This window comes from Netta rufina (assembly GCF_964035555.1).
Source record: "Netta rufina genome assembly, chromosome: 18".
NCBI classification, from domain to species: domain Eukaryota; kingdom Metazoa; phylum Chordata; class Aves; order Anseriformes; family Anatidae; genus Netta; species Netta rufina.
The window spans coordinates 552,201-566,729 of NC_140142.1; the positions used below are offsets into that span (position 1 = coordinate 552,201).

General features: G+C 47.9%; 1 protein-coding gene across 1 annotated transcript in view; it reads right to left on the minus strand.

Moving 5' to 3' along the window:
- The window catches only part of LOC311216677 (olfactory receptor 14C36-like), a gene marked incomplete at both ends in the record, with an annotated part of 20,542 nt that extends 10,386 nt beyond the window's left edge, over positions 1-10,156 (minus strand). Inside the window, 2 exons of the mRNA XM_084298203.1 lie at positions 9,255-9,839; positions 9,968-10,156. Of these exons, the coding sequence (XP_084154329.1) occupies positions 9,255-9,839; positions 9,968-10,156 (774 nt within the window). The remainder of the gene's footprint in view (positions 1-9,254; positions 9,840-9,967) is intronic.
- Positions 10,157-14,529: the final 4,373 nt, after the last annotated feature.

Consider the following 14,529-nt stretch of genomic DNA (forward strand, 5'->3'; position numbering starts at 1 on the left):
CACTTCAAACACTCTGCCTAGAACAGTCCTCATATGGCTATCCCTTGGGGAATGTGAACCTCATTAGCTGCAGCTTGCACTGGGCACACAGCTGAGGAGAGTGTTTTACTGTTTACTGAACTGCACCACACTTAACTTTCGTTGGTTTTCAATGGGGAGCAGTCCTTCTGTGCCTGCGTGCAGGCAGTTCTGTGGGGAAAAGGGCTGGGAGTTGGTGCAAAGGAGCTGTAACATGCAGTGGCAGTCCTGACTGGAGAAGTCTGATGCTCAGCTTGGAAAGTCTGATGCCTTTCCAAGCTGACCAGGCCTCCTTAGGAGACCCTCTGGATCAATAGCAAAGGAAGAGGGCAGGGAATTGAAATAAATCAATAAAGAATCCAGCTTGAAGGGAAAGCTCCCTTATTATCAACTGTTCATTGAAATGTGCCTCATTCACTAGCTTTCTGAAATCTCCCCAATTAGACGTAAAAGCCCTGAAGCCTTGAAGGAACTGCTGGGCAGAAAGAGGGCACAGGAGGGCTCTCTGCATTGTGCCGAGCCCCAGGGTGTATTTGGCGCTGAGTCCATGCACCTCTGATGCTGAGAGGAGATAGCACAGGCTGTTCAAGAGGTTAAGGCCAGGAGAAATGCTGAAGGTTCTGGGAGTGTTAATTGGTCCCACTGGGGGCCATTACCACCACAGCTCCCCCATGGACTTGTTAGCAAAGGAAAGGGGAGGCAGTGATGATAGGCAGGCAAAGGCAAAGTAAAGGTGGCCCTGATGGCAAGGAAACCTTGATGTGTTTTATCAAAGCAAGCACCAAGGCCTGACACCCAGCTCTGGGAAGAGAGCTTCTGTCCCTCACGCTGCTCTTCAAGGGGCAGTGGGATCTGGGGTGTGTGATGGCAACTAAAGGACAACAGTGCAACTCCAGTGCACAGGGCTGCAAGGAGGCCACATGGTTCCAGTGCCAGGAGCACAATGTGTCATCTCATAGGCCCCAGTGGCAGAGACAACAGCCAGAGCCACGGGGACAAAGACTTCTGCTGTGTCAGGGCCTTCCAGCCCTGTCAGTGCCCTTGGACATCTCCCCACAGGTTGTCCTATCCTGTCCCATGCATGAACCATTTTCCCTGCAGCCTGGAGACATCCAACCTGCTTCCCCACCACAGCATCTCCCTACCCATACTAGGGACTCCTTGTGCTCACTGCCTCTGACTTGAAACACAAGCCATGGGCTGAAGCAGATTCCCTCTGAGTCACCACAGCACTGCCCTTGGAGTGGCATTTCTTTCTCCTCATCACCACTCTGGACCTCCAAAACAGCCAAATTATGGTGGATGGATTTCCTTTCTCATGCTCTTTACCCTTACCCAAAATGCGCCATCATCTCTGAAAGCAGATTTCCATCTGTCAGGAACTCCTACAAGGGTGCCCTGAGCCTGTGCTTCACCAGGCCTACGAAGCGCAGGGCTCTCAGCCTCCACAAACATGACCCCTAGCCCTGTCTTGGCACACCTCCTCTGAACCCTCTCCATTCCTCCCTAGTCCTTCAGAAAAGGAGCCTCACACTGGGAAGGCCTCTTCCAGTTATGGCCACACCAGTGTGGAGTCATGGAAGATGAGAAGTCCCTTGCCCAGGTGGACACACTCCACATGCTCCACATTGGAGCATCCCAATGTGGATGTGACCATATCCGTGTATAAACTGCTGGCTCATATGGCATCCCTGGTTGTGCCCAAGCTCTCTCCTCCTGGTTGCTCTTCCTGCAGTCTGGTCTAAGCCTGCTGTGATGTATGGAGCTGTGCTGCCCCTGATGCAGAGCAGAGCATCACAAGATGGGAAAGAGAGGCTCTCTTCTCCTTGGAAAACAGAATGAGATTTATCCACCAAATCCCAGCGTTTCACAAGGTCGTCTGCAAGGAACACTTACTGTCAATGGACAAGTCTCAGGTTAGGAACCATGTAAAGAAACTGGGAACCGTGAGCATGGTGGCCCCAAGCCCTGCCTGCCCTCCTCCTGCCACGCTCCATCAGGCGGCTGCAGCAGAGGGGACCCACAGCCAGCCCCTGGCTAGGCTCTGCCAGCCACCTCTCCAGTGCCATCCCTGCTGCCTTAGGGTGCTCTGTGAGGCGCTGGGTGACCTCACAAGGCCTGCTGGCCAGCACATCTTCTGCAGGGCAACCAGCAATGCAGCAGGGGCCTCACCACAGCCCTTCCATTCCCCTCTCTCCCCTCATCCTCGGCCTTGTCTCTGCTGGCACAAGCAGCCTTGGGAGGGGCTTCCTGGCCTCCCATTGATACTGAGCTGAAAGGAGAAATAGTCTCTTCCTTGACAGAACAATGGCTTCAAATTTGAAAAGCTTCATTAGGAGATAGGTGAAACCTTTTCTAGGTTTTGTTAGAAAGAAGGAAGTTCAGAAACATTCACCCCTGATGTTACTTTAGTCACTAATTAGTCAGCTTTATCTATAAGAGCCTACAGACTTGTATCTCAGAATGAGGGCAAGGTGACCCAGGCCTAGAGCATGTGTCAGAAGATTAGGTGAGAAACTCATGCTATGCATATATCCTTGGATGTGTAACCACCTAAGCTTTGTATGCATGCCTGAGATGAAAGAATAAGAGAAGAAAGATTTCGATGGCTTGAGCATGGACAAGAACTGGATTCAACTAATGAACATAGTGAGGAAGACTACCGATGACCACCAGAGACCCCTGAAAGACAGGGGAAACAAATGTGCATGTGTCAGCGACACTTACTGATTTTAATGAGTTACAGGAAGTAGTATGAATATGTTTTGGGGAAATGTGATTAACATGTATGTTTTGCTTGTATATAATCCCTATAGCTCAAACAGTTCTGTAAGCACTGGAGTGATCCCCTGTGCGTCCAGGACCTCAATAAAAGAACGCCTGCTTTCTAAAACTCCAAACTGAGTCTTAGAGAGTTACTTTGACTGGCTTTTATAGTATCACCCTCGCCTCCTGCCAGCTGCTGCCCTCTGAGGATCCTGCTGTGAAATATGTTCATCTGATTCGTGTCAGTATGGAACAATGCTAGGGCCGCATGGTATGATGAATGTGACCTTCTGTCTTACATACCCTTGTACAACCACAAGTCTAAGAAAACCAGAGTGGTTAATGTATATAGTTCTTGTATCTTGCAAAGGAATGTTTTAGCAATTTGTGTCAATAGAGAGCTTGAAGGGAAATGTATTTGTAGGCTTTTCCTTGGAGTCTCTGATATCTGGGGGGTTCAGAATAACTGCTAACTATTATGACTATTGCATGGGACACTATGCAAGTCTTTGATATCTGGCCAGGAGATTAAGGAGCAGGGGAGAGCTGAAGAACAACTAAAAGACAAAGCTTGCAGGGGACACTGCACAAGTCTCTGACATACAGCCAAGTTGGACAAAGGAGAAGGAAAAGAGGGAGGAAGACTATGAGCCTTCAGCACGAGAGAACCACAGAGACCCTCAGAGGGACCACCAGATACGCATGCTCCAGTAGGAGGGTTTGGATTCCAGAAACTAATTATAATAACCCTGTGGTTTTTTTTTTTGAAGTAGTCATGAATTTGTATCAGCCTAGGAGCATAAAAATCATCCGCTTGATGTAACTGGTGTGCGTCTTGGTGGAGCAGAGACTCCCGGCGCACCCAGTGCTGCTTGCTTACCTGTATTCATTTAATAAATTGTAAACTTTGATTATAGTCCTATTTTGAAGACTGAGCCATTTATTACACTGGTACAAACGTGGCCCCGCACCAACAGCACTGTTCGTGCTGCCTTTGCTGCCTTGCCTTGTCCTCTCCCTCGACTCCTTGTCTTTTCCAGGCCACACATTCCACACCCAAATGCATCCCTTTGCTGTGGCCACCCTCTCCCCTGCCCAGCGGGATGGCAGAACCAGGGCAGGACATGGTAGAGTTAGGCTGTGTAGCACCCGTGCAGAGCACTTGTGGCAAAGTGGGAGCTGAGATTGGGTGGTGCAGAGGAGGCCCCATGCAGGAAAGATGAGGTTAAACAGCAGCTTTGCAGTGTGTGTGTGTGGGGGGGCTGGTGTCCATCGTGGCTTGGCATGGGAGGCTTCTGGCCATGAAGGGGCAAGGGATGGGTTGACACAACTTCTCTGGGCAACCTGTTCCATTGACCACCACCCCCAAAGGAAAGAATGTCTTCCTTATACCTAATTTTAAAGCACCCTCTTTTAGGCCCCCTTTAGGTACTGGGAGGCTGCTATAGAGAACCAGCTTTCTCAGCCAGTCTTCACTGAAAAGTTGCCCCAGACTCTCTATCTTGTTTTTGGCCTCTTCTAGACTTTTTCTATTAATTCTAATACTTCCATGTCCTTCTAGAGTTTGGGGTCCCAGAACTGAATGCAGTACTGAAAAGCAGAGCTGAGGGAGAGAATCAACTCTGTCAACCTTTGGGCCAAACTTGATTGATGCCACCCAGAATGCAGTTGGCTTTCTGGGCTGCAAACTCACATTGCCAGCACAGGTTGAGCTTCTCATCCACCAGTACCCCAGGTCCTTCTCCTCAGAGCTGCTCTCTACTCATTCTCCACCCTGCCCCAATCCAGCTGCAGGACCTTGCACTTGGCCTTTGTGAACCTCATGAGGTTCCCACAGGAAAATCTCTCAATCCGGTCCGGGTCCATCTGCATATCATCCTTTCCCTCCAGTGTATTGACTGCACCACCCAGATTGGTGTCATCAGCATACTCACTGAGACTGCACTCAGTCACACTGTCCATGTCACTGACAAAGTGTTAAACAGTGCTGGCCCCAATACTGACTCCTGAGGAACACCACTCTTTACTGACCTCCACTTGGACATTGAGCTGTAGACTCCAGCTCCTTGAGGGTGACCATCCAGACAATTCCTCACCCACCAGGTGATCCATCCATCACACCCATGTCTCTTCAATTGAGAGACAAGGCTATTGTGTGGGACAGAGTCAAATGATTTGCACAAGTCAAAGTTCACGATGTGAGGTGCTCTTCCCCTCTCCACCAATGCTGTAAACCCATCGTAGAAGGCCACCAGGTGTTGGGAATTGGCATAATTATTCGATCTAAGCTTGCTTTAAGCAACCAGGGGTATGCCTTAGAAATCTCAGGGCCTGCTGTAGCTGAGCAAACCAGGCTGCCAGAGTAACTGTGAGAAGCTCCCACGGCAATGACTCCCACATCACCCAATTAAGGAACTCAGAAAATATTGTTATCAGCAGCTGGCCTCAAGGACTAGGCCTACGTGACCGTTAAGCACAAAGGGGGTTGTTTTCCTAACTTCTAATCAAAAAGGGGGGTTCTTTTCTTGCAGGTGGTGTTATTTTCTTAACAGTTTGTCTGGGTGCTTTTGACCAATAATCTTGTGTGAAACACTGTCCACCCCTGTAAAATTCACTATAAAAGTTGGGCTATTCGGGCAATAAAATGGTGAAGCATGATCTGATTCTGCTGGTGTCTGTCGTGCTTTCGTCCGTGCTTCGCAACAACCAGGTTTGTCAGGTACAATCTGCCCTGTGTGAAGCCATGTTGGCTGTCACCAACAGCCACCAGTTTGCTGTCACCACCAATCCAAAAGGCAGAGTAGAATGACATGTCAGAGAGAAGCATTTGCAATGAACCTGTGCAAGGAGGGTGACAAAAATCTCATGGGAACACTGGGGGTAATTACTGGAGTTCTACACAGAGAAATGTCAAGGTTCTGTGAGGTACCCATATCTGAGCTGGCCTCGTGCACTGCTCATCCACACTGGGCTGTTCAGAGACACCAGTCCCTGCCTTACACATACACAGTGCACTGCAGCACTTGAAGGGTCCCTCTGGCTCCTGCAGCCACTGCCAGAGGCTGGGAGGCACCTCAGCCCTGTGGTGGGTGCATTACCTTGCTCTGTCCTCCTCTGAGATGCCCCACAGCATGAGAAATGGGCACAGGGACCTTGAGGGTTCAAGGAAACACATTGCAGAGCTGCATTCAGGTCTTGCACTTTGGACTAGACGGTCTCTGAAGGTGCCTTCCCCCTGGACTATTCTGTGCTATTCAGGCAGATGCCCCATGGTTGTTACTCTCAGGAAGAAAGGACCTGAAGACACTCTGCCCCACTGGCCTTCATGACACCCCTAGGGATAGCTGATCGCCTTTGTGCTCGCTCTTGTTCCTCTCTCCATGTGCATACAATGTACCTGCAGGTAGCAGCAGCTGCAAAGGGTTTCTGTTCCTGTGTATCTCCTGCACCTGGACAGGTCCTGCTCTTCTCCCAGCACATTCTATGTGCCAGGGAGCCCTTGGACTCTCTTTGAGAATGTTCTGATGTGACAGCAACTCCGAAAGATGACGTGAGCCTTCAGGCACGGCCCTTTTAGGAGGGAAATTCTGTTCTGGAGGCCAGCTGTGTCACTCATGTGCCCACTGCCTGTCCCTGCCTGCAGTCCCAGCACAGCCTCACAGCAGCACTGGCACCAAGCTACAGGAGCATCTGTAGCTGAGTTGCACCAAATGTAGCTCTCTAAATGTCAGCTCGATTTTCTCAAGACCTACTTTTCACTTGTTATAAATATTGTTAGTTACAGATACTGAAATTCTTCAAAAGGGAATGCCACTCTGGATGCAGTCAAAGTGTTCAGAATTGATATAGATCATGACAGAACATTTATTTATTTTCTTCTAAAACATTAAGAAAGTGACTTTTGTATGCATTTAAAGATTTTTTGGGAGGACAGGGGGGTGGAATTCACTTTCTCCATAGGTAGGTATGCACGCAACTTTCACATAACTTATGACTGCAGTTAGCATTAATGTAAAAGTTTGGTCTATAGTATGGAAGCAAGTCCAACATGACCCTTTTTTTTTTCTAAACCTGAATTATTTCAGTATTTCAGTCAAGACCTGGAAATGTTCGTTAAAAAACTGGCAAAGGAAAAAAGGAAATTTTGAATATCAATTTATATAGGCTTCTTAACTGATGATGTTAATTTTTTATTATCTCCAAAGGCTGACTTTTTTTTTTTTTTTTTTTGTATAACAAAAGCAAGAAGAGAATTCACCATTTATAAAAAGACCTGCACATGCTGCCAAACAATTAGACAGTCCATAATTCACAGCTTAAAAGTGAAGTCCTCCATCTTTTTCAGAATATCAGGAAATGCTGAGCTCAGGCTCAGTTCAAATTCTTGTCTGTTTCATTGACACAAATAGAAGGTTCATCACTACATATAAGGGTTGGATTACAATAATAATTGATTGTAATTTTCTTGATTGAAGAGATGTCAATTTTCTATTTTTGCATCAAGTTACAGAACAGAAATAAAGAGAATTTGTGTGCACCTGCAACAGATCAGCCACATTTGGAAGAAAAATGAACAATCTTAGATGATGGCTTTTAAGTAGACAGGTAATTCTGAAATTTCAAAGGCTGTTCTGTCTTCATTCATACAATTACTGCAAGATATTTTTTGCATGGATCAGGTGAAAAAAAAAAAATGTCTGTGTTAGCTGTAGAGTTTTTAAGACCCCCATTGTCTTGTTTATTACTGGATTTAAATTCCATAATGGGACAGTAACAGATTTTGCCCTTACATGTTTTTTCACTGTCAGATTATAGTGATCCTACTTACTGTTTGTAGCTATTTTCCTTTCTAACCAGTCACCTTTAATTACTCAAAGTCTTAGCTTCATTTCATTAGAAATCAAGCAGCAAAGTGTCTAAGTTTCTAGAGTAAAGAGTTATTATTCACAAGGGTTTCACTGGGTACCTCATTCATCTAAACCAGGCACTAGTTGAATGGGATGGTATACAAGAAAGAAATGTTGGGTTGGGAATAGCTCCAAAGAATTTGCCATATTCATATCTTATTGCTTCTACTTCACTTATTCCTTTTTGAAATACTTCCAAATCCTTTCACTTGCTATGTTAAGAGTCTAATTTTTATTGATCTTACAGATCACTCATTGAAATTTTCACCAGAGTTACATCAGCATATATCATCTTATTGCCATGATTTTATTATTATTATAACTTCAATTATGCTTCATTATTAATCAAAAACAATTCTAGTGAGACAAGAAATATTGTAACTGTCGTGGTTTAACCCGGCTGGCAGCTAAACACCACGCAGCCGTTCGCTCACTCTCCCCCCTCCCTCTCTGGGACAGGGGAGAGAAATGGAAAGTGAAGCCCGTGAGTTGAGATAAAGACAGTTTAATAAGACAGGAAAATAATAATAATAATAATAATACAATGATGATAATAGTACTACTACTAATAATATGTACAAACAAGTGATGCACAATGCAATTGCTCACCACCCGCTGACCGATGCCCAGCTTAACCCCGAGCAGTCCGGCCCCCTCCCCCCAGCTAGCCACCCCTATATATTGTTTAGCATGACGTCAGATGGTATGGAATACCCCTTTGGCTAGTTCGGGTCACCTGTCCTGGGTCTGTCCCCTCCCAGCTCTTACTACACCCCCAGCCTGCCTGTTGGCAGGACAGAGCAAAAGTCTGAGGTGTCCTTGGCTTGGTATAAGCACTGCTCTGCAACAATTAAAACATCGGGGTGTTATCAGCACTCTTCTCATCCTAAGCCAAAACACAGCATTCCACCAGCTACTAGGAAGAAAATTAATTCTGTTCTAACTGAAACCAGGACAGTAACTTAACAAAATTATTGCCGATAGAGACACCTGGAATGGGTAGCCCAGGAACTTGCTGGAGTCACTGCCCTGGGGATGTTTAAGAAAGGCTTGGATGTTGTAATTAGGGACTTAGTTTAGTGGGTAATATTGGTGGTAGGGGGATGGTTGGACCAGATGATCTTGGAGGTCTTTTCCAACCTTAATGATTCTATGATTTTATTCTATGATCCAGGCCTTAAACCGCCAACAGGGCTCAGCAGGAGAGGGTGTCAGTGGCAGGAGAGCAGCTCTGCATGGACCCAGTGCTGGTGCTCCCAGGCTGGACTGCCACGACTCTTTTCCCCTCCACCGCTGCACACTGTCCCTGAAGCCACAGAAAACAACTCAGAGGAAGGATATAAGACAAAAAGTCACTTTAATTGGTTTAAATACTCAAGCAAAATGAAGAATTATATTTCTTTGTGGAAAATATTTGATAAAATAAAATTGAGAAAAAACAGAACACCAATAAAAACACAAGAACATAATACCCACTGGCTTCACCTATCATGATTTGCATTACGAGTGATTTACAGAAGAAGGCAGGCAATATATTGCTGAAGAAAAACACCCAGTCATCACTTTCCACATGGCAACCTTGATCTCCTTGTTCCTCATGCTGTAGATGAAGGGGTTCACTACTGGAGGCACAACCAAGTACAGAAATGCCAGAACAACATCCAGGGAAGGGAAGGAAATTGATGGGGGCTTCAGGTGGGCAAAGATAACTGTGCTGAGAAAGAGGAAGACCACAGCCAGGTGAGGGAGGCATGTGGAAAAGGCTTTTTGCCGTCCCTGCTGCGAGGGGATCCTCAGCACAGCCCTGAAGATCTGCACATAGGACAGCACAATGAAAACAAAACAACCACCAAATAGAAAAGCAGTAACTGTAGTAAGTTGAACTTCCCTTATGTACAAGTCTGCGCAAGAGAGCTTGAGGATCTGGGGGATTTCACAGAAGAACTGGCTGAGAGAATTGCCACAGCAGAGGGGCAGGGAAAATATGTTGGCAATGTGCAGCACAGCTTGGAGAAAGCCACTGCCCCAGGCAGCTGCTGCCATCTGGGCACAAGCTCTGCTGCCCAGGAGGCTCCTGTAGTGCAGGGGCTTGCAGATGGCAATGTAGTGGTCGTAGGCCATGACAGTGAGAAGAGAAAGTTCTGCTAAATTCAAAATGTTATAAGAAAGAGCTGTGCAACACATCCTGAATAGGGTATGGCCTTGGTGTCCCAGAGCAAATTGGCCATGGCTTTGGGCAGAGTAGTGGAGATGCAGCCCAGGTCGTTGAGGGCAAGGTTGAGGAGGAAGAAATACATGGGGGTGTGCAGGCGGTGGTCGCAGGCTACGGCACTGAGGATGAGTCCGTTGCCCAGGAGGGCAGCCAGGTAGATGCCCAGGAAGAGCCCAAAGTGTAGGAGCTGCAGCTCCCGCGTTTCTGTGAATGCCAGCAAGAGGAACTCAGTGATGGAGCTGTTGTTACACATTTATTGCCCCTGAGCAAGGTAGTCTGTCCAAAAGAAGAAGTGACATTGTAAAATTTAAGGACTTCTCTGACCAAAATACTTTGTATGTCTCATAGAACAGTCACACAGAACACATTCTTTCCCATTCGTTTCACAGGAAGAGCTTTCTGCATCTGCTTGGCTTACTTCTGCTTGGTGTTCTGAGGGTGCCAAAAGAAGCAGGGTGCTTTGCTGTGGGCTCTGCAGCAGTCAGTCCTAGTCTACAGCAACAGGTAAAAGGGAACCCTAAGTGATCTGGGAAGTCCACTGGGCAAGGTCATCTCCCTGTCTGCAGGAATGGAGAAGGTCAAATAACTCCTCAAGAAACAGCAATGGTGGTGTTGGTACAGTCTGTATGCGGAGGTGTGTGAGGTGCCTCAGAGCAGCAGCAATGCTCGAGGAGCCTTAGTCTCTACTACAGATGCTCCTACTCCATTACCATCCTTCTGCCTCAACACATGGGCAGGCAAATGAAGCAGATTCTAAAAAGTGCACTGCCTTCAGGTAGCTCTTGCCAGGCAGTTCTGCAGTGCAGTGCCCTAGGGAGGTGCGGGGCTGTGAGCAGCCTGCCCCAGGCAGCAGACTCTGGGCAGCAGCAGGACCCTGCCCTGCCCTGCGGTACCAGGGGGGCTCCTTCCACCCGCAGCTTCTCCCCGCAGCCCCTGGGCAGCTCCCCAGGCAGGCTGATTGTGAAGACTGGCAGGTAGCAGAGGCCCTGCCGTGGCACACAGCCTCTGGGGCACAGCAGGGACCCTGCTCTGCACCACAGCTCTGGGCACCCCTGCCTGCATCCCCGGCTTCACAGCCTGCAGCCGGCCTCAAGAGAAAGGAGCCCTCGGGCCCTGCATGCTGACCCTGCAGCACACAAGCCCTGCATGCCCTTCAGCTTCAACACCAACACCAAGCGTCCTCCTGACAGCTCCCATCAGCTGAGGGCTGGGCCAGCTCCAGGAGAGCCTGGCAGGGTGTGCAGTGGCATTGCCCTGTACCCAGAGACTTACCATGGGCTTGCAACATTTCTCCCTCTGCCAGCTCTCCCCTGCCTTCCTATTCCAGGCTGCCCTGAACCTCTCTCCCCCTTCTCTCCTCTCCCCATGCCAGCTGCACGCAGTGCCCCCAGCAATGCTGTGCCTGGCAGAGGAGCTTTATCTGGGTGGCTGAAGCAGCTTCTCAAGTAGTCCAAGTCTGATGCAAACTCCAAAGCCTCTCACAGTGCTAACGGTCCCACTGAGGGACATTACTGTCAAGGCCTCCCCATGGACTTGTTAGAGCAGAAAAGGGCAGGCAGTGATGACGGGGAGACCAAGGCCCACGAAAGGCCCTGATGCTGAGGAAACCTTGATGTGTCCCATGAAGTCCAACAGTCGGGCCCTGACCCCAACCTCTGGGAAGGGAGATGCTGTCCCTCCAGCGGGGTTTAGGGCTCTTCCTGGGTCAGTGCACGGTGGGTAAGTGCCAAGTACAAGGCTACAGGAGGACATCTCCCAGGCTCCTGGAGGGGGATGAGAAGGCATTGAGGCCCTACTGCTGTAAGGATGAGGTGTCTCCTCATAGGCATCACTGACGGAGACAAGGGCCAGAGCCCAGCAGACAAAGCTGTTGGCTCTGTCGGGGTTTTCATCTTGCAAAAGATCCTTGACAATAACCACCACACGCTGTCCTATTGTCCTGGTTTCAGTTAGAACAGAATTAATTTTCTTCCTAGTAGCTGGTGGAATGCTGTGTTTTGGCTTAGGATGAGAAGAGTGCTGATAACACCCCAATGTTTTAATTGTTGCAGAGCAGTGCTTATACCAAGCCGAGGACATCTCAGCCTTTCGCTCTGTCCTGCCAACAGGCAGGCTGCGGGTGCAGTAAGAGCTGGGAGGGGACAGACCCAGGACAGGTGACCCAAACTAGCCAAAGGGGTATTCCATACCATCTGACGTCATGCTAAACAATATATAGGGGTGGCTAGCTGGGGGAAGGGGGCCGGACTGCTCGGGGTTAGGCTGGGCATCGGTCAGCGGGTGGTGAGCAATTGCATTGTGCATCACTTGTTTGTACATATTATTATTATTTTCCTATTATCACCATTGTATTATTATTATTATTATTGTTATTATTATTTTGTTATTATTATTTTCCTGTCTTATTAAACTGTCTTTATTTCAACTCACGGGCTTCACTTTCCATTTCTCTCCCCCGTCCCAGATAGGGAGGGGGAGGGTGAGCAAACGGCTGTGTGGTATTTAGCTGCCAGCCGGGTTAAACCACGACACCTATGCTGTCACGTCTGCACCTGTTTCCCTGCAGGACTTAGATACCCACCTTGCTTCCCCACCTTGCTCTCACCTTGCTCTGAGCACCTTCCTGACTTGACTGATTTCTCTCAATCTGCCCTCAGTAATCCATGAAACACAAAGCCAGGGGCTGATCCGGACATCCCTAGAGAGGGAGGGAGAAGGATGAGTGAACCTCTACAACAATTTAGTAGAGGTAAGAGGCTTCAGCTAATATTGATGCTGCTTTAACACAGAATTAAAACATTGATGTAAGGCCGTTAGCCAATTTTAAAGAGTAACCAGTTTTAAAGAAAACCCACATTTGAAGAATTTTAAAGAGTAGTCCCTAAGACTAAATGCTACTCCAACACCCTGACAAGAATCCCTATTCTAATGCTTGAACTCAAAGTATTCCATGAAGCAAAACTCAGCCCATAGTCCTTTGCCCTTGCCTTTACTCTTGTCCTCACCCTAATCCCTGCCTTCAATACTAGCATTAACATGTTCCATTAAACCTAGACTTCTAGGCAGATGTAAAACAAAAAACTATTCCACAAAGCTTGCCCATAACCTAACCACAGACCTGACACCCTAAGCAGAACAGCCAATCTGCTAAATTTCTAATCCAGAAAAGTGAACCCTTGTCTCTAAGGGACTAGAGAGGTCAGTTCTGCCTCAGGATCTCCAGCCCCAGCAGGAGGAATGTGACTGTGGCAGGGACTGTGAGGTCACTTCTGTCTCTGCAGTGGATAGGGCAGCAGCAGGAACGTGTCACAGAAAGGGACTGTGAGGTCACTTCTGTCTGAAGCTGACAGGTCAGCCTTGCCTTCTCCCTGGGATCTGTACTTTCCAACTGACATCTGCCAGTGGCCCTGCTAGGCCAGCAGAAGGCACCTGGTTGGCATGCTGACTATGGGATCCCCTCTGCCTCCAGACCCAGGAGGACCCAGACAGAAAGAAGGCCCCAAGATGGGTCATCTTGTCCCTTCTGCTTGAGTCCATGACTGGAGAGCAGGAGGCACAAAGCTTGGCTGTGTCTAGCCAAGAAGCTGCAAGAGCAGCAGCCAGCCCATGGCTCAGGAGATGCTGGTGAGGTGACTTCTGTCTTGTTGATTGCTGCACCCATGGGCTGAGGCCAACTGCATGAAGTTCAACAAGGCCAAGTGCTGGGTCCTGCGCTTGGGGCACAACAACCCCATGCAATGCTGTGGGAAGGGCGGCTGGACAGCTGCCCAGGGGAAAAGGACCTGGGGATATTGGTGGATAGTCGGCTGAATATGAGCCATCAGTGTGCTAAGTTGGCCAAGAAGGCCTGCCTTGTACCAAGGATACTGTGGTCAACAGACGTAGGGAAGTGATTGTCCTTCTGTATTTGGCCGTGGTGAGGCCACACCTCAAGGATTGCATTCAGCTCTGGGGCTCCATGTGTAAGAAGGACATGGATCTATTAGATCTGTGCCCCATCCCTTAATGCATTCAAGGCCAGTTTGGATGGGGCTTTCATCAACCTGATCTAGTGGAAGGTTTCCCTGCCCATGGGAGGTGAGTTGGAATTATGTGATCTGTAAGGTCTTTTCCTACCTGAACTAGTCTGTGATTCTGTAAATATGAAACACAGCACCATACCAGCTACTAGGAAGAAAAATTAACTCTATCTCAGACAAAACTAAGATAATGTCCAGCACTTATTCCATACAATCTATGTCATGCTCAGCTCTGTCACTTACCAATTAATCACCACCACCTTTCCTGTCTTTTGATACACACACAAAAATGTCATGACCTTAGTCGATTGGTGTCAATAATAATAGTAATAATAATAATTCCTTTTGCGTTCTATTAAATTGCCTTTATCTCAACCCATGAACTTTTACTTTTTTTTTTTGTTTGTTTGTTTGTTTTTCCTCTGAGTTCTCTCCTCCAACCCATTGGGTGAATAGTTTTGTAGTGCTGAGCTGCCTGCAGGGTCAAACCACAGCAAGTCTTCTTGGTGCCTAGCGTGGAGCACAAAGGTTGAGATGACAGATCTGACCAGAGCATTTTAAAAATAAATTATTATAAGCATTAGATCAGTTTAACAGTTGCTGATCA